This window comes from Platichthys flesus, chromosome 14 (assembly GCF_949316205.1).
Source record: "Platichthys flesus chromosome 14, fPlaFle2.1, whole genome shotgun sequence".
In the NCBI taxonomy this organism is placed as follows: domain Eukaryota; kingdom Metazoa; phylum Chordata; class Actinopteri; order Pleuronectiformes; family Pleuronectidae; genus Platichthys; species Platichthys flesus.
Genome location: NC_084958.1, coordinates 16,045,466 through 16,065,882, shown reverse-complemented (window position 1 = coordinate 16,065,882; position 20,417 = coordinate 16,045,466). Strand labels below are relative to the sequence as shown.

Genomic DNA, 20,417 nt, shown 5'->3' with positions numbered 1-20,417 from the left:
TACAGTCTCAATCTGCAGCCAAAGCCAGCATGACAAAGCAAAAACTGATTTTCTTTTTGCAGAGTTATTGAAAAGACATAAAATTGAAATATCCCGCTGACTGAAGTATTCAGAGCCTTTACCCAGTGCTCAGTTAAAGCACATTTGGCAGCAATTACAGCCTCCAGTCTTCTTCACTATGATGCGAGCAGCTTTGCACACCCGGATTTGGGGATTTTCTGCCATTCTTCTCTGCAGATCCTCTTGATCTGCGGGGTCGGATGGGGACGATCGTGGACAGCCATTTTCAGTTCTCCCCTGAGATGTTTGATTGGGTTCAAGTCGGGGCTCTGGCTGGGCCACGTCAGGACATTCACAGAGTCTTCCTAAGCCTCTGCGTTGTCTCGGCTGTGTGCTCAGGGTCATTGTCCTGTTTGAAGGTGAACTTTTACCCCAGTCTGAGGTCCTGAGGTTTTCATTAAGGATATCCCTGTTTGCTCTGTTCAGCTTTTCCTCAACACAAACCTCGTCTCCCACTCCCTTCCTCTGAAGAACACCCCCACAGCACCATGATGTGATGATGGGGCAGGTGATTAGCTCTGCCTAGTTTCCTGCAGACATGGCGCTAAGAATTGAGGACACAGTGCAGTCTTGGTTTCATCAGACCAGACAATCTTGTTTCTCACTGCCTGAGAGTCCTATAAATGCTTATTGCCAACTCCAAGCAGACTTTCATGTGTACCTCAGCGAGGAGAGGCTTCTGTCTGGCCACTTAAAGCCCAGATTGGTGGAGTGCTGCAGCCTATCAGGATCTCCGGAGCTGAGTCAGAGTGACCGGTTGGCTCCTGGTCACCTCTCATACGAAGACACGCTAGCTCTCAGAAAGGTCCTGTTTGTTCCAGACTTCCTCCGTTTAAGAATTATAGATCTCACTGTGTTCATAGGAACCTTCTTTGCAGCTGAACTTGAAGCCTTCCCCAGATCTGTACCTCGACACAATCCTGTTTCTGTGCGTGGCAGGAATATCCTTCAAACTCATGTTTTTTTTTTTTTTCTCAACGCTGCCCCCTGTGTTCATTGTGAGACACTTATTTCCTCCGCCATGGAGCGTTTGTTTGCCTGTTATTTAACAGCTTGACACTAAAACGACCAGACGGATTACCATGGGTCATGGGAGAAGCAAATAAATTCTGATGGTGATCAGGGGGCAGGTGTAGGAATGTTTTTCACTTTCTTTAACAAGGAGAAGGCATATAATATAATAATATATTTCACTGGTATCCCAGAGACTAATTCATGGATGTTAAAGAAAAAATAGAAGTTATATTTAGAGGATGTATATCTACGGTATGAGTGTGTGAAGTCTGGTGCAGCTTGACTGAATTTAATGTGACTATTTGTCCTTTAGGGGAGGTACGAGCGCCTTTAGCCAGTCTAGTTACAGCTGTGCTCTCAGATGCAGGGGCTGCAATTAGCCAATTATGTTTGTTACATTGTATAATACCGCTGAATGAACACTGAACCCTGTGGGTCTAATGACTTTATTGTTGCCGATTGCAGGTGTGGCCAAACTGGTATTTGTGCTGTACAAGCATCTGGGTCAATTCCTCAGCACGGAGAACGCCACGCTGAGGGGAATGGGGGACCAGAGCAGCCGCAACCTTTCCCTCACCGTCAACTCCCACATCCTTTCAGCCTCCATCACCAAGGAGTCCAGCCGTGTGTTCGTGGCCGACCCCGTGATCTTCACGCTGGAGCACCTGGACGTAAGCCCCCTCCTGAGACTCCCCCAGAGCAACACTGTCACAGATCCACAGAGCTTTTAATGTGTTATTGTTGTAGAGAAAACATCCATATTATCCATTTTTTACATGGGTTGAGATTAATACTAATGTAGAACTGGGAAAGTAAGCGGAGCCTCTTGTGTTCCGTGTTTCCTTTTGTGCTTTGAAATTACCACAGTAATCCTTCTCACAAATGAACATATTATGATTCCAATTTATTTTATGTTCTTCTGATCTCCTTCATCCCTATTCTCCTCGCAATCCATCGCGTCTGAGGAATTTCAATTGCACAGACACTGGTATTAAGTCTGCACAACACATATATTGACATACGGTGACTTACAGTTAGAGATATGAAATATACAAGGTGTGTTTGTGTACCGTCATGCATATTTCAGAGCACGTTCATGTATGATTAATGTTTGTTTTTTTTCTCTGTGTTTGTGTTTTGTAGAAGGTGCACTACTACAATCCCAACTGTTCCTTCTGGAATTACTCAGAGCGGAGCATGATGGGATACTGGTCCACGCAAGGCTGTAAGCTGCTGGAAACCAACAAGAGCCACACCACTTGCTCCTGCAGTCACTTGACCAACTTCGCCATCCTCATGGCCCATCGAGGGAACGTGGTGAGTGGCCCTCGCCTCTTGATTACTGGAGGGTGTTCTCCCCCCGCTTGTCTCAGTTAGTTGCTCTCCTTCCATCTCGCTGACAGATTTGTGCACACACGGCAGGAACAAGAATGGCATTTCAGTGGAGATAATTAGATTATTGCCGGAGGAGCAGGTGAGGGTGGGGGTAGGAGGGGGTGAGGTGGAGAAGCAGGCTGTCACTTTCAAAGAGCGAGATTGTGGATCAGGACAGGAAGCACCGTACCATCATCGGAGGTAATTATATTTTACCTGTGGTCCTTGTCTCATATCCCTCCATGCATATGTCCCCGAGAATCATGGGAAGCATCGCTGCAGAACCTCAGTTCTAACTTTTGTTTCCACCACTCTTGAAGTGGTGTAGGAACCATTTGGTCGTGAAACGCAATTATAATCCAATTACATGATAAATAGCATGTGGAGCATGGACCCAGCCAGTAATAAATGTGGAGGATAAGTTTGTGGTCTGTGTAATAATACCTCCCAACTCATGAACTCTGTCCCTGTCATCTGTTTTAACCTCAACCTTAACCACAGCTTGAAACCAGAGCCTTGAGGCCGGGCTTAATCTCACACCAATTCCCTGCACATCACCTCAAATGCAACTCCTGCCCTCTATAAAATTACAAATATCACAGGAAGAATTGCCTGACTTTTCGGGGCCACCATGTCGTTGAACGATATTTTTTATGGTCAAGTCTGCTTTTTTTTCCCTTCCACATTTGCCTGCTGCCCATCTTGAAACGTGCTCAGTTTTAGATCTTCTGCAGCACAGCGGGGGATTGACCTTAAAAGGCAGAACCCACATGTGGACGTCACTGATGTCACTTTCTGCAACATGGGCGTAGCGGTGTGATCCAAGCGTGTTGGTCGGGAGTGCCAGATGTCATCATGTACGAACAAGTGAAAGAACAGACGCACAATTTTTTGAACGTCTGTCTTAAATCAGCAGTCAGGTGCCTGGATGAAGATTAAAGCAGATTTTGCTCGCTCTAAGTATTAAGAAATCCCTTTCTCACGTGTTTTCGTTGTAAGTGATGAGGGAGAGAATCCAGCACTCTTGTCTGTGCGAAAAATCCACTATACGTTAAGACAAAGTTGTTGTCGAGGGATAAGACTTTGGAGCCAGAAGCCTTCTGCTAGCCGTTTGAAGGTTAGGCCAATCCTATTTGAGCAGGCTCGGGTTGCCCGCAGGTAAACAGTCCATGTGGAGAGCAAAAGAGTTGGAACACATTGACTGAAATCCATAATTCATCTGCATTCATATGCATGGGCTGTTTATAGAGAATAGCAAAAATGCTGTCTGGACTGAAAATGGCATTCAACTCAGACAACGGAAGCCCCAAAACATTGGCCTTAGCCCCCAGAGGCTAATCAACCATCAGGCGCTAGCCAATGGGCTCTGAGATCGAGCTGAAGCTAATACGAGGCCTCTGTAGTTTAGCCAGATGAAAATGTTGTCTTTCAAAGTGACAGGCTCCTTTGTTTAAAAATGTCTCTTCTCATTATTATCCCTTCACTTCAGGTAGAAACAGAGGGAATTTCATACTAAAAAGACTTTAACCTTAAAAATTTTGTTGCTTGATTTCACTTTTCAAAGTTACTCAGACTTAATATTAGCATCAGCTGCAATCGTGCTCAAAATGACTGTGGGCTTTTCCTTCCTGCTTCTCACACTAAAACAGCATGAGGCTTGTCATTGCACATAGTGTATTTACATATGATAATAAATTATGACCCCATTTTAACAGCTTTAATAATATTCTATGTCATTTCAACTGTGCATATCAGCGTTTCCATCTGGTCAGTGTTCAGTCCAGTTTTATTTATATAGGACCAAATCATAACACGCATAATCTCAAGGGCACAATACAGAGTAGAAGGTCGGGACCTGACGAGGTTGTAGAGGGAAACAGTTCCCACCATGAGCGACCACTTAGTTGGTGCGAGACAATGAGGAAGAAAAAAACTCCCTCTCAACAGGAAGAACCCTCTCAGCAGAGCTCGACTCAGGGTGGGCGGCCGTCTGACCCCACTGGTCGAGTTGAGAGGAGAGAAACTGGGGAAGAGGGGGAGAGGGGAGATAAAACGCAGGAGCTGTATTTATTGTTTTACTCCAGCAAGCACTCTCGTACACGTTGTTATAATGATAATGTTAACAGTAATACATATGTGTGTCATAAGCAATACTAGCAGAACCAATTTACACATCGGAAAATATATCTGCATATATCCATTATCTGCTGTGATGCCACTGATCGGTGTGGAGCTCACTCCCTGGATGTGTGTGTCCGTGCAGGGGGAGGGGAGCGTCCACGAGCTGCTCCTCACCGTCATCACGCGGATGGGCATCGCCGTGTCCCTCGTCTGCCTCGCCATCAGCCTCTTCACCTTCTGCTTCTTCCGCGGCCTCCAGAGTGACCGCAACACCATCCACAAGAACCTCTGCCTGAACCTCTTCATCGGCGAGCTTATCTTCCTCGTGGGCATCAACATGACGGAACCAAAGGTACCGTGGAAATCGCACCGCGGGGGGCTTTAAATGTCCTGCTGCCGTGATTAACCTTCTTTTAATGCTTGAATTTCTCCCTCAGTTGCCTTTAATGGCCTCATTAATCGCCAATCTTGTCTGTTTCAGCCTGTGCACACTTGACGATATATGACGATGATACCGAGTGAAATATTCAAACTCGGGTTGATGTTTTTTTCATGACTGCGCCATTTTATCAAATACAAATATTCTATGCATGATTTTGAGACCCACTTCTCCGACATCATTTGTTTCTTTGGAAACTTTGGGATCGTCACTAAAACGGAAAAATAGATTTCCAACCTAACTTGAGCTTTTTATAAGTGGAACCCAAAAGGGTATTGCTCACTGAAACTGGGTAAAAATGTAACTACTTTTTCGATTAATTTTATGGAATAGTTAGAGGATCAGAAACATTAAGGATATTCACACATAAAAGAATATGAATTTCACATTTCTGACTTATCAGAGACATTTTTTATGTGAAAAAAATCTGTTTTCAAAAAAACTATTTTCTGGCCATAATAAAATATACCAAAATGTTTTATCACCTTACATTGTTAATATGAATATCTAGTGTTTTTGCCAACTCACTGAATGTAAAACCCTTATCCATCCTTGTTTTATCTCATGTTTGTCTCTTAAGCTGCTAAATGATCCTCTTTTTACACAAGCTGGTCTTTCTTCTCTTTTGTCTTGACCAGGTTGTGAACAACCTGTTTAGCAAAGGTTTATTTATTTCTATAAAAACAGCAACCGGCTGTGTTCTAAAAACCGGATCAATAAAGTCGTCGGCCATTAAACCAAAATCCCGAGCTGAACGGTGCTCAGAATCTCAAACAGCCTGTTCATATTACAAGAGGTCACTTGATCCTTTGTTGATATTCAAATATTGATTGGAGCAGCTGTAAGCAGAGCCACTGCTTCATCACACAAATACTCTCATCTGACTTAGCTTGTGTCACTGGTCATTGAACATTTAAACCTTTAGTAAGCAGTAAATAAGTCATCCTTGGTAACTGGTAAAAGCTGATAAAAATGGAACTGCTTGTGTGTGTGTGTGTGTATTTGTGTGTGTAACCCTCTGTGTGTGTCCTTCTCAGCTGGTTTGCTCCATCATCGCTGGCGTCCTCCACTTCTGCTTCCTGGCTGCGTTCGCCTGGATGTGTCTGGAGGGCGTGCAGCTGTACCTCATGCTGGTCGAGGTGTTCGAGAGCGAGTTCTCCCGCAGGAAGTACTACTACGTCTCCGGGTACCTCATGCCGGCTGTGGTGGTGGGCATCTCAGCAGCCATCGACTACAGGAGCTACGGCACGCAGCGGGCGTAAGTGTAACATCTCTGCTAGGGGCGCTTCTATTGTGGGATGAAAAAAATAAATAATCAGGGGCCTCAGTCTTCCCCTCTCCCCATCGAGACACACCCACACAGCTTGCACGTGTGTTCTGATGATAGCAATATCACAAAGAGTAATCCACCTCTGCCTCTGGAAAGTTTACACACTGTCACTACTGAAATAAAAATAGTGGATATAAGCAAGGCTGCACCAATAATGAATATGCTGGCTAGATGCACTGGCCTGCTGGACTTTTATTCTTTCCAAGTGGATAATTGCTAGTTAAAAGTTTATGCACTTCTCCGCTGGTCTGCATCCAAGCAGCAAGCTTTATGATTTGTTAGACTGCAATCCTCTAATTTATGGGATTTAAGTAAACTGACTCTTTTGAGGGCCATTTTTTATTCCTATGGTCCTCACTTCTTTGCTGTTTCCTGGTGATTAACACAGACCGGGATGCAATTCATTCTAGAACTGTGTACAACACACTGTTTACAGTTCAGAGGTTTGCACAGTCAGACATCACACATTTGTAAGCATTTGCAGACTGTGAAGTCATGAGTCCAGCAGCCACTGCCTCTCCCGACTGCAGCTTCTCATGGCACGAGGCCAACGCTCCGTCGAGGTCGGCTTTTCTCCTCTGTGGTCGGACGAGTCTCTCTCCTGCTGCTGCACCTGATCGATGAGACACAAGTTTTTGTTTTGGCATTGAGATGATTTAATGAACTGAATCTCACCCTCTGCTCCCTGCAGATGCTGGTTGAGGGTTGATAACCATTTCATCTGGAGCTTCATTGGGCCCGTAACCTTCATAATTGTGGTAAGTTGTAATTTTGTGCACGAGTGTGATATATTTTTGTTCCTTTTTTCCCTTTCGATGAAAAGCTTTTGAAAACAGCTTATAGATTTTCTCTCTTTGTGCTGGCTGCCTCTTGGCTCTGATTTCTAAGATCAATTTGCATGAAAGGAAAGTGGTCCCATTACAGCTGACAGAAGGACATCAGTGTCCACTCAGCCATGAAATCCTCTGAAATCAGAATTGGTGAGCGGCAACAGCTTAAAGCTGTTGGGCCTTGCTGTACATCTCGATAATACTCCCCTCCTGCAATCAGGAGGAGAGATCGTCTCAGGCATGAAGGTCATTTGCTCACTGGGAATACAAGGGTGATGGTGGGGGGGGGGGACATGGAAGTAATGAGTGGGTGGGCCAGACAACCATTACCACAGCTCATAGCCCTGCTGAGGATCATGACACGTCCCCAGCCAATCGCAGCACACGGACATCTCCTTCTTCACCTTTTAATATTTCATGTGGTGCACTGGGTGTTCACAATGCACATTGACACATTGACACACACACACACACACACACACACACACACACACACAACACGTGCAAGAATGCATGCACACAGCCCTGAACAAACACGCTGCATATCCATACAGCTGCCTACAGTAACACACGTGTAAATCCGTCCATGGGCTGTAAACACAAGCAGAACCCGGAGAGGTGCTGCGTCAGCGCTGGCAGTTTTTTTTGCGTCGTATTTGGCAGCGGAGTGAGAGACCTGAATATTGTAGAGGACGGCCCCTTGGAGACCGGGCATGACGGGGGGGGGGGGGGGGGTCCATATGCGGTTTGCCTCTTGCTTTCTGCAGAGTGCCTCCCTGCCTCCTCGCCTCGCCGTCCGTCCCTCTGTCTGTCTCATCGGATCTGTGTCACCACTCGCAGCTGTGTTAAATGCATCTCCAGCCACTCGACTCATGCGGACGTAAATCGGCCCCAGTGGCTGAGAGACAAAACTCGGCATTACTCTAAGCTGTGATCTAAAAGCCTCTTTCTGTCTTCTTAGCCACTCCTTTTTCTTCCATCTCCCCCCCCCCCCCCCCCCTGCTGTCGTTGGTTTCCGTGCGCTTCCCTCTCACGCTCTTTGTTTCCATTCGGAGACGCTGCTCTGCTCACATCCGTCCACGTTGGGTAATAATGGGGGGATCCTTCTGCTTATTTGTTGAGGCGCATTTAAAATGGAGTGCTCGATAAAGTGAGGACACTGCGTTTAGATTATTATGCTTCGTCCGCTCGCCGAGTTAAACTTTTCATCTTTTATTTTCCTTCATGTGCTCGCAGATTAAAAGCAACTTACCAAATGCTCACTTGGAGCAGACACGGAATATATGTTTGTGAAAATCTGGATATACTTAATTCAGTGAATATTTACAGAGCCGCATTTGAAGAGGTTTAATGTGGTGCTGGACCGAACTGAAACACATCTCCTTCCTTTCCCTTGGTGGAGACGAACCCTGCCGTGCTTACAGCGAGACATCCTGAGAGCACGGAAACCTCTCTGGATGTATGGCTCCACTAAATGTTTTTCCTGGCCTCGGTAAAATTATTTTCTAAAATATGGCCCTCAGCTCCGCTCATTCCTCTGTATTTTTCTGGAGCCTTTTTTCGTCAAGCGACCTGCTTGGACGTGGAGAGATATACATTCTCATATTCGAGGGGAATTTGTACTTTTGGGCTGGAGCTTAATGTCAAAACAAGAGAGAGGGAAGAGAGAAGTTTCAGTGTGAAGGCCAGAGCTGTGTGAAGCAGACCACAGCAATAACCTCTCACTGTTGTTTTTCCTTTTTGGAAGTCAGCATGCTTTATGATCCGCACTGAGGCAATACATTTTCATATTCCTCTCAGTAAAGGTATGCTGGTGTTGAGGCCATAAAGAGCCAAAACCACTGTGGATTAAGCAATACTCACATGTCACCGGGAAACATACCAACTGTTTGTTAGCGACCAGAGGGGAAAATACATTTTACACATGTTCAAATTCTAGGTACTTTCTCGTTTTCTTTTAAAGCACCAAACATGTCAGAGTGAACACGGCACTTCTCCCTCTTTTTGACGGCGGTTTTTAACTATACAAACTAGAATGACACTCGGTAGAGAGCATCAGCCTCAACAGGGTCCTTTTGAAGCCACATTTAAATTCACTAGATCCAGATTTTTATTTGGATCTGCACCAAATTGTGCTTTCCTTGAAATCAAGGTAAATGTTGGAAAGCGTTCAATCTCGCAATTTTATTGAAAGTGAAAAGATAGAAATCCTGAATCTGCCTCCTGAACTAAATACACTCCAAAATGTAACGAGCAACCAAGTGTCATGTTAATCCGTACAGAAGTCTTTGGGTAATTTAGTGTACAAACAAAGAAACGGAAAGAGGTGAACACAGAATCTGAATGAAGTAAATTAAGATTCTACTTTAAAAAAACACATGAAAAGGATGGAACATATGAAAGATTAACTACAAATAGAGATGAAACAATTTGTTTTCCAACAGCACAATGATTTGCAACCGTTTCATGCTAAAATAAACATCTTATGCTTCCGGCCTCTTCAAAGTAAATAATTGTACCTATTGGTTGGACACAAAAACCTTTGAAGGTTCAATTGAAATGAATCTGAATATTCATATGTTTTCTGATTATACTATATCCAGGATTTATCTCCTTAATTTTCACAGTGTGGTTTTGGAACATTTACCCAAGTGGAGGATCTGAACGTTCCTTCTAGCTCCTGTTAGCGGCAGGAATCAGATTCCTTTCTAAGTGCAGTCTGTTAATCCTGATACGCGTCTGTTTTGACAGGTCAATGTCATCTTCCTGGTGGTGACCATGTACAAGATGGTGAAGCACTCCACCTCCATGAAACCCGACTCGTCCAGGCTGGGGGGTATCAGGTAAGGGGGGTCACTCCAGGAGATTAGATGACTGCTCTGTGGTTGCTGGATCTGTGTGTGTGAGAGAGTATGTGTGAAAAGAAAAATAATATGCACCATTACTGCTGCTGCCTCCTTCCTGAGATTTCAATGGCTGCTTTGGACCTGCACACTTATTTGATTTTCTCTTAAACCCCGAACAGACCAATATTTTTCCCTCTCAGTTGAGACTTTGGTCAATAGTTGATGCCTTTTTAGCTCATTTTATGATGTCAGTATTTACACAACCCGGGGTTATATGGTCTTATTTTTATTTCTCATAACTGCCTTTCTGACCTCTGGTATCTTTGTGCTCCTGTGCTGGCATAGTTTACAGGCTTTCTTGGGAGATGGATTCCACCACATGCCGCGTAGATTTAATGATGGTTAAAACCAGGAGAAAGGGGGGCCCCCGTTTTCCCCGCTTCCAGTGGGCTGCGTCTGCGCGATAAAAAGACGTGTCCCTCTACATGTCTGTGCCTGGATTCTTCTTCAACAATATGCCTGAGAGCAGGCCAACATATGTTCTGTGGGCGTTGGATTTTTAGGCAGCCACAATGATTTTGGTCCAAAGTAAAGAAATAAATAAATTAAAAAAAAAAGGCATTGACTTGGCTTTCAGGTTTGATTAAAGCTCAGAGAAAAACCCACGTTTGTTTGCACTCGCACGCTGGATTTCACACATGATCATAAATCGTCAAAACTCATTAAATGCCCATAATTAGTCCGTACCTGGAGTCCCAATTCTGTCAAACGTCACATGAAGTGAAATAGTCGGTTACTCAGCCAGTAAAGTGTTTTTCTTGTAAAATAACAAGAAATGTGACACAGAAACTGAGGAGAGGCTCTAATCGCCCGTCACTCTCAATCCTGCCGCTCATTTTTCTGTGTGTCCCGTCTCGGTGGCATGCTGTTGTCCCATTTCTTCTCCGCTCGCCGCCTCTCTCTCGGGGCGGCTCACTCCACTCCTGTGTATCAATAACAGCCAGCCATTGTCATTGGAACTGACTGCTAAGTTATCTTATTTCCACTAGGCTTAGTTCCTGGAAGCTGCCAAGGAGAAAACCTGCTGTCTCTGCAGTCTCTTCAGCCCTTTACTCCCAAGGAAATCCTTTTTGACTCTGTGTCAAATACCAAATGCACTTTAATCCAAAAACCTTTTGTAATTGTTTCTACACACTTCACCAACAAATTTTTGTTCTTGAAGTAAATTGGTGTGTTTTCTTTTTCTCTTTATGTTTAACAAGGTGTTGGCCAGGGAAGAGAGAAACTTCCGCCTCAGCAGATTCTCCTTCACTGGTTAATATCCCTCCTCTTCCTCCCGCAGGTCGTGGGTGTTGGGAGCCTTTGCCCTACTTTGTCTGCTGGGGCTCACCTGGTCCTTCGGCTTGTTCTTCCTCAACGAATCCTCCATCGTGATGGCGTACCTCTTCACCATCTTCAACACTCTGCAAGGGATGTTCATCTTCATCTTCCACTGCCTCCTCCAGAAAAAGGCAAGATTAGGTTTTCTGTGATTCAGGGTCAATCAAGAGCTGAGAAATGTCACAGCTTCCAGCTTCTGAAACGTGTTGACTTGTGGTTTTTATCTGTTTGTTAACTGGATATTTTTGGTTGTGAGAATCTTGTTATTAAATTAAAACAATGTTTTACAATTTTTGCATATTTTAAAAGTTTATAGACCCTAATGATTAGTAATGATTAATCTGGTAGAGAGCTGAAAGGATAAGTCAGTAAATAAATGCAGGTCCATGACAAGCAACTGGCAACTGTTCAGTTTACGAACAAAAATACCAAAACAGCTGTTCTAGCTTCTTAAATCTTTTTCTTTTTTTCTTTTCTTTATTTTATGTGATAATAAATTTATTTTGTTGGACATTTGAAGATATGATCTTAAACTTAGAAAACTGCGATTGGAGTTTTCTAAATAGACTCAATGAATCAAGATTCTAATCAGCAGATTAATTGATAATGAAAACGAGAATAGGACTCATTAGAGGGAAGCAGCACATTTCAGTAGTTTACAATCTAACAAACGGAGAGCAGGGAAAACACAACCTCTTTGGTGGAGGTAAATATTAGCAGCAGCTTTTGCATTTATGAAACAAACGCAGCGGGACTGAGAATCTCCTCTTTCTTTCCTTATGTGATTTATATTGCAGGTGCGGATCATTTTCACTGTAACATGTTGAAATTTTCCACACGGCATTTCATGACATTTTATACCTTCTCCTTAGAAACAGCCATATCAAAGTGCTTCCTCTATAAATGTTCAACATGTTGTGACAGTGTTGGTTATCCCTGTCCTTACAGATGTGCCATTTAAACTCCTGTCAGCTGCCATTTGATAAAGATTGGGATTTGCTGGGTGGTGGTGTCGCCTGTTGGTTTCTGATCCTTTATTCCTCCGCAGGTGCGCAAAGAGTACAGCAAATGTTTCCGCCAGTCCCAGTGCTGCGGCGCGCTGCCGGCCGAGGGCTCCCACAGTGCAGCCAAGGTGGCCACGTCTCGATCCACGGCCCGCTACTCATCCGCCACACAGGTAGGAGAGGTATCAGAGGTATCAGGGTTTAGGATGAAGCAGGATTTATTGTATATGTGTCAGTGGATTTTATTCTTGTACCTGTACTTTATCGGCTATTGTAGCTTTCCTTTTCCTGAAAAGACTGAAACCACCAATGGCCTGATCCTGTTAACAAGTCTTGTTTGTGTAGCTGTAGCCCGGTATAATTTATCTCATTATATTTGTGCTGTGGAGTCATTATTGTCCAGAGCCACATGTCGCAGTGGGTGATATGAACAGAGGCACTGCAGTTGAACCTGCCTGCCGATAAATGCTATATTTACTCCTATTTGATTGATGCTTGTTAAAAAAAAAAAATCTTGTGTGTTTATAGATGGGAACACACAGCCTTGGGTGCTGCGAGCCTTAGGCAACCGATGTTGGTCTTTTCAGCAAATTCATTGACAAAAAGAAAGTAGAACATAGTTACAGTTCTCCTTCAGTAAAGACTCAAGTGTTTTTTAACCTTTTGCTCAGATTTCGTCATCCTAGCCTTGGAGAACAGAACAGTGTCACAGTGCACTTATTGCTGTGCTGACATGTTTTACGTTGTTATAACCTACATCTCGTTATAGCACAGTGAACTGAACAGAATAAACTGAATCCAGGCTTCACATTGTTTTCCGCTGAGGCTCCGTTATCAAGTTATTAGACAGCAAAGGTTATATAACAGAGGTTGGGATTGAATTTATTCATAAATCAAAAAATGTTACAGTGAAGTTTTACACAGTTGTTTCTTCTCCTGCGAATGTGATCAGGGCTGGTAGGCAGATCCTTTTTCAAGAGACGGAGACAGACGAGAGGAGTCTGTTGAGCTCCTCTCACCATCTATCTTAAGAACGCTTCTGGGAATATGGTGGCGGCTTCTGCTTCAAAGCGCATCTCTCAAATTACAAGTTGAAGGGATTGTCAGTGTATCCCTTTTTGTTTATTTCTCTTTTTTTCTCGTTTTGGATCAATAGCCCATAGGGTCTTTTTTGTTTTACAGTAGAACGACCATGTCATCAGGCAGTGGGCCGACAGACTCTCGAACACGAGTGTAGGCTCCTTGAATCACAAACCCACTTAGCCACTCAATCCTCGGGGCCAGAGGGCCTTGAATAACAGCAGCCCCATGTTGAGTCCTGATCAATGGCTGCTTTTCTCTCCACCCAGAGCCGCATCAGGCGGATGTGGAACGACACGGTGAGGAAGCAGTCGGAGTCCTCCTTCATCTCAGGAGACATAAACAGCACCTCCACGCTCAACCAGGGTAAGCTACCCTTTCTTCCACCACCACCACCGCCAGACGCAGCACATACGCTATTCTCTTTGTGACGAGGCTCTGAATTCACAGTAAACACTTCAATGGATGCAGCCTACGTGGCTCCGTGGCAGCTCGGGAACAGGGAAGAGACAGGGCCTGGTTTAATGTTGCGTTTTCACTTACCGCTAAGCAATCAAAAACAAAAACATTGCGTTAAATGCGGCCGGTGCATCAAAGTTCACGGCTTATATTCCCGCTCACTGCGATATCCTCTGAAGGCGGAGGAGTAAGAGACGAGGGAAGCGGCGCTGTCTGTATGCCTGGCATAGGAACGTTACTGATGAGAGTTCAAATCATAACAATCGGAATGGGGGGGGGGGGGCTCAGCGTCGCCCCGCCATCATCGTCAGGATGAAGGTGGAGAGACGAGTAAAGTCAGGCTGAGGTCAGAGCAGGCTTTTTGGGAAAGCTCCCAGCATCATGAAGCTCAGGCTCCAGACCGTGCCAGCGCAGATTTGGCCCGAGTTATGAATTATTATTTTATTTTTTTAAACGCACGCACAAACACACACACACACACACACACACACACACACACACACACACACACACACACACACACACACACACACACACACATACACACACTCACACACACATGCCAGCGCAGGGGCTTCTCGGCGATCCGTCCAAATGACCGAGGGCTAGTTATTACATTCTTGAGGATTTACACAAGCATGCCGGGGATGATAGGGATACTGTATTATTCATGGCGGGCCACTTAGACATGTTTGGTCTGGTGTCTCGACTGGACGAGTTTGTTTGGATGAAGTTGCTTCACGTAAACACTGCAGCTGATTGTGCTGCTGCGCTTTGGTCAACACTCGTCGCGGTAACGTTGTTTGTCGGTTCCATCGACAGACTGTTTGGATGATGGCTTTTTTTTTTTTTTTCGCCCCGACCAACATTTCTATGCCGGCTTTGTCCGTAATAGAAGTCAGACCGATCGGCGGTCATAAAACTTTAGCGGTGTTAGAATCCGGACGGCGCATGTCTGCGTTTGTTTATGTCGACCGACGAGCGCACCACCAGCACCACCGCGCCGCCGCCACAGACCATGAGCTACAGAACCTCCTGCTCCTTTTTTTTTTTTTTCCTCAACTGTTTATTTTCTTCCCCTTTCTCACTCCTGATTTTTCTCCTTTTCTCTATCTTCCTGTTATTTCAGGGATGACCGGCAACTACCTCCTAACTAACCCTCTCCTCCGAACCCACGACACTAACCCTTATAACAACCTGCTGGCAGAAACGGTCGTGTGCAACACCCCCTCTCCACCGGCCTTTCACTCCCCAGGTGCACACCCACCCTCCACCTTTACTCCTGCAGAGATTTGTGTTTTGTTCTATCTCGTTTTTTGGGGAAATACACTCATTCGCTTTGTTGAGGGGAGTCGGATAAAAACCGAGTTGATTCCAGTCCTCCTTTTCAGTGGGAGGTTATCTGCTAAGAAACAGTCCAGCACATCATTTTTTACCCTTGAGTCAGATCTAGTTAATTCATGAGCTTTAGAGGAGCTAGTCGCTGGACTTTGTTCCCATTGGACTACTCCCCACTCTTTCCAGAATTCATGCTAAGCTAAGCTAACCACCTCCTGGCTGAAACCTCAGTGGTGTCCATCTTTTCGTGCAGCTCTCCCGCAAAGAAGGTGAATGAGTCTATTTCCCAAGCTGTTTGTTTAAGTGTGTCAGATTTATTCTAAACATGCAACACGTGACACAGTGTGAATGAACATTTTGAGAATAATTGCACCAGATTTATCGTTTGTTCCTCTTCACTCACATCTTTTTTTTTCATATCGCTGCAGCGTCCTCCTCCATAAACAAGAGGAGATAAAAGTCTCAGGCGTTAATTCTATCTTATCTGCGCTACGCTGAGCAGACGCGTGGGAATTCCCCGCTGTCGAATATATGAGTTTGAGACGTTGGTCCAGATCGTCTATTCCTCTCCCCTCACGCCCGACACTTGCATCATACATGTCGAAAATCTTTACATTTTTCCACTTCAAACATGAGATAGTTTGGTTTAGATCATGTCAGTGTTTATGGTGACCTAGTTCCTCCCTGTCTCATTCTCCCTCCATCTCTCTCTCTCTCTGGCAGAGAAAAAATAAAACCCAACTTTAAAAAAAATAAATAATGATAACACAACCGCATGACGCAATGCGGGCAGAGTCGTAGCCCTCAGATATTCACAGGCATCTGATGATAAAAAGGGAATATACAAAAACGGCAGTATAGCGAAAATGAGTAAAGAGAGGATTCACAGTAACGTTTAGCTTCAACCTGCCGCAGTCATCGCAGTCTGGTGTCTGGTGTCGCGAGCTCGCTCACAGCACAATGAGAGCGAGTCACACTCTGAGATAATGAAGCAGGGTCGGGACCAAACAATGTCTGCACAGAAACTTCAAAGACATTCCATGATTGTTTTTTTACTTCTTTTCTGTCTTGCTGTCTTATGCGAGCTCAGCAGCAGCCGAGCCAGACGTACTAATGTGTTTGTGTGTGTGTGTGTGTGTGTTTGTGTGTGTGTGTGTGCAGGCAGCTTGTGCTTTATTACCATAACATGTTTACCTGCTTAATCATTGTAGGATAATTGCATGTTAACATTGCAGCACAGGAGATGAATTAAGACTTCCGATATTTAATTAGCAGGTTATTTCGAATGTCGGCTCAAACATCTCCTTTTTCCAGGGGAAGGACCCCCCCCCCCCAGGGGAACCTGCAGCACTCAAGCTGGGTTTAAGCACAGTACTTATTTAACAGCAGATCAAGAAGCAGTGACAAACATGGAAAATCTTAGGATTTGACATATGGAAACCAGTTTGTGCAGAGCAGGCAGCGGTGTGACACACAAATGTCAAAACCTGGTGTGAAGATCACCAACCAAGTATGAAATACGTGCGGAGAGGCCGTCAAGTTTCACATAAGCTCTTTGAAAATGTCGTCTGTTAGAGTCGTTACGTTCAGCTCCTGCACAGTGTGTGCGTGCGTGTGTGTGTGTCTCCTATTATGAGTGTATTAATACTAACTAATACTCTGCAGATGTTCATCCGACGCAGTCAAATCTGTGAGGAGAACATCTTGGACGGATCTCTGCTGGAGCCGTTCCCAGAGTGCAGCTGTCACCGTGTCCAGTTGAATTCTGTTCACATCATTCCCCCCCCCACACCACCACCACCACCACCCTTCTCCTCTCCCCGCAGACAATACCTGTCTGAAATAAAATAACCGCCTGTGCATAAACAAATGCAAATTTGGACTCGGGGTCTATTCAGAGAAGCTTCTAATAATCCCATCCATCCTCTTTTTTCCTGCCCTTTTGCTCTCTGCGCTTCTATCATTCTTTTTAGAAAAGTCTTTGATGCTGTTTTCAGAGGTGTTTGTTCCCCCCCCACTTGCTATCCTCACTTTAGTTTGAAACCCACGAATAAAGTTTCTCTTTGTTGTGTGTGGAAACTGGCTGTGACGACTCTCTACAAAATGTCAGCCTTTGCACTTGAAAGCCTCACGGTGTTCCACAGTAAATAAACCCCTCGTATCACAAGCTCATACAACTGGACCCCTTCACTTCCATCCTGCTACTTGAGCTTAGTCATTGAGCTGCGCAGAATTAGTTTACACTGTCCTGAGTGTGTGTGTGTGTGTGTGTGTTGCTCACATAATACTAGGTGTACACTTGAAAAAATGAAAAAACTGATTATGTGGGTATTAGAAACGTTCCTTTTTGAAGAAGAAAAAAAGGCTTTGCTTGCTGCTGAACCCTTTCACCTGCTGAGTCCAGGATTCAGTCGTCCTTGATTTGTCCTTTAGCTTCCTCTCAAACTGTTAAACACATCATTTCGCTGTCATTCTCCTTCCACCTTGGACAATTTGTGCAAAAGCATCCCACGGGCTGAATTATAGTTAATTGCAAGGACACACAATCTGAGTCGGATCGACTGAATCCAGGCTGGACGTTACAAGCTTCCACTTTTGTCTTATTTCGGTGATTTTGTTGTTTCTGCTGCAATTTAAAAAAAGGCATCTGTTTTACTTTTTTTGCACATCAGCTGTTCTTAGGCCAGATAGCCTGAGCAGACACACTTGATGTGAGTGGTGGCAAAGTGAGTCATTGCACCGTGCCTGTCTGTCGTGGTGTGTGGGGGTGGTTGCTGTGCTTGTGGGGCCGAGGTGCAGAGAGGTGGCCGCCATCTGTGTTCAGCATTACTCTCTTGTCTTGCCTTCTTTTTAACCGGTGGAATGTTTTTCTCATTGTTCACATCCTCATCTGCTTGCATCCATTTGTGTCTTTTGCTCTCATCCTGTTTGCTGCTTTCTGTGTGCTTCTGTGTTGTTACCTGCTCATACACTACATTACAATGTGATGCTATAGTATTTTATTTTTTAATATATATCTATATATATTTTAGGTTTGAGTCATTGCTTGTTCTCATTTCTACAATATTGTTCAGGATGATTTCTTAGATTTGGCCAAATAGATATTCAGCCAGAATGAGGATGGACATGTTGGAGCGCCAATTGGGTTCTCTTTTGGATTTTGGAAAGTTTCTGTATCTGGATGAAATTAAAATTAACAAGAGTGAAGTGTCCTGAGCAGTATCAAGTCTGTGTGGATGGTGTAGTGGAGACGATTTTTTGTTTTGTCCAATAGAAAGAAATTATACCTCACACGCTCCCTTTACCTTTCGTTGCAGGACAGCACTCTCTGAGCAACAGCAGGGACATCAGTGCCATGGACACCCTCCCCCTCAATGGCAATTTCAACAACAGCTACTCCCTGCGAGAAGACGACTATGAGGCCGTGGCTGTTCGGGCCGCAGGTGACCTGGGGGGCCTCAACCTGGACGATGTTGCCTTTGAAAAGATGATCATTTCAGAGATTGTCCATAACAACCTCAGGCCCCGCGGGGCCCCCAAAGGTCGCGCGGCCCCGAGGGACCGAGCCTTGCCTCCCCAGACCAGAGTGACAGTGGACCGAGGCGGGGGTGGGGGTGGGAGCGGCAGCGAGGATGACGCCATCGTGGCCGACCACGCCGAGGCCTCATCCCCGCAGAGAGGAGGTGGACGAGGAGGCCACGCCACCCTGGAGCTGCTCCTGCACCCCCACCATAAGGAGGCGCTGGAGGCCCCCCTCCTGCCTCAGAGGACTCACTCCCTGCTCTACAGCAATCAGAAGGCCCCCAGGCGCCTGGAGGGGCAAGGCGGCCATGGCTCCGAGACTGTTACCGCAGTGGAGGACACGGGCTCCCAGTCACCCAACAATAATAGAGACTCGCTTTACACCAGCATGCCAAACTTGAGAGACTCACCCTCTCCCTCTGCTTCGCCCTACCCCCCAGAGGAAGAGGAGGAGGAGGAGGAGCTCTCCCCCTCTCCTCGAAGCGAGAGCGAGGACGCGTATCATAAAAGCATGCCCGAGCTCGGCGACGCGCCGCAGCCCCTGTCCTACTACCACATACACAGAGGCATCAGCGACGGCTGCATCATCTCGCCCAACAACGAAGAATGTGCTCCGGAAGGAGAGGCGCCCACCGACGGACAAATGCAGCTCATTACCAGCCTCTGAGCGGCCCTCTCTGTTTGCACAGGTTTCAACAGATGGGTACTTTTCGTCGATGTCAAGCGAGCCGGCAGTCTGGCTCCGCACTCCGCACGCTCTTCCTGTTAGAACAGGAAGTGAAATGTTGTTGGGTGGGAAGAGGAATGAATAAATGACTTTTGCACACAGATCTCATTAACACACGGAACACGTCCATGCGATGCCAGACAAATGTGGTCTGTGAAAACTCTGCTGTCGGACTAAAGAGGTGCAGAGAATAACACACGGGCCGCTGTTTCACAGATAAGTCTGTCTCGTTTCTGTTGAAAGAACAATCGAACAACAAGGGATACAAAAAAAAAAAATACTCCGAGCAAAGAACTATGAAACTCCTGACATATTCCTGGGGGACTTTGCTGAACCAGGGTCTTTTTAGTCATAAAATACAGAGCTAGAACTAGTGTGGCTCCAATACACGGTCGGGGCTGTCAAGTTAAGAAACCACTAATTCAGACTCAGGCCTTATATTTTCTCTATTGCACATTTAACTGTTGTCAAAGTAACAGCTAAAGAAAATATATTTTGCTGTACCACTAGTGTAAAAATGTTAAAAGACAAAAAGACAAAAAAAAAAAAAAAGAAATGGCAACCATTCAGTAGTTATACCCTTTCAATGTTAATACGATTCTTCAGACAAGGTTAATCAAAATGGTGGAAATGTGCTTTTTCCTCTCACACTTGACTCGTTGTATGTTTGCATTTAAACAAAAAAAAAAAAAAAAGGTTTTGAGAGATATCAGTCCATATGAAGTCATGCTCACGTCTCTGCTTGTGAAGTGCTTTTGCTTTCATGAATGATGAGTTTTTTGCCAGTAGTATATTCGTTAACACCGGGCCATGCACAGATTTGGAGTGAATTGGATTCTTGTGTAATTTATTTTACTTGAAAGAAATTGTCAGGTTTTAAGGACCCGATGCGA

At 45.0% G+C, this 20,417-nt stretch overlaps 1 protein-coding gene across 1 annotated transcript in view; it reads left to right on the top strand.

Moving 5' to 3' along the window:
* LOC133968822 (adhesion G protein-coupled receptor L2-like) overlaps nt 1-20,090 on the top strand; it is an 87,175-nt gene extending 67,085 nt beyond the window's left edge. The window contains exons 12-22 of the mRNA XM_062405031.1: nt 1,540-1,745; nt 2,218-2,391; nt 4,712-4,921; nt 6,046-6,266; nt 7,030-7,096; nt 9,920-10,011; nt 11,357-11,525; nt 12,443-12,571; nt 13,748-13,844; nt 15,067-15,192; nt 18,593-20,090. Coding sequence (XP_062261015.1) covers nt 1,540-1,745; nt 2,218-2,391; nt 4,712-4,921; nt 6,046-6,266; nt 7,030-7,096; nt 9,920-10,011; nt 11,357-11,525; nt 12,443-12,571; nt 13,748-13,844; nt 15,067-15,192; nt 18,593-19,464 — 2,363 coding nt within the window. The 3' untranslated portion in view covers nt 19,465-20,090. The remainder of the gene's footprint in view (nt 1-1,539; nt 1,746-2,217; nt 2,392-4,711; nt 4,922-6,045; nt 6,267-7,029; nt 7,097-9,919; nt 10,012-11,356; nt 11,526-12,442; nt 12,572-13,747; nt 13,845-15,066; nt 15,193-18,592) is intronic.
* The last annotated feature ends 327 nt before the right edge of the window (nt 20,091-20,417 follow it).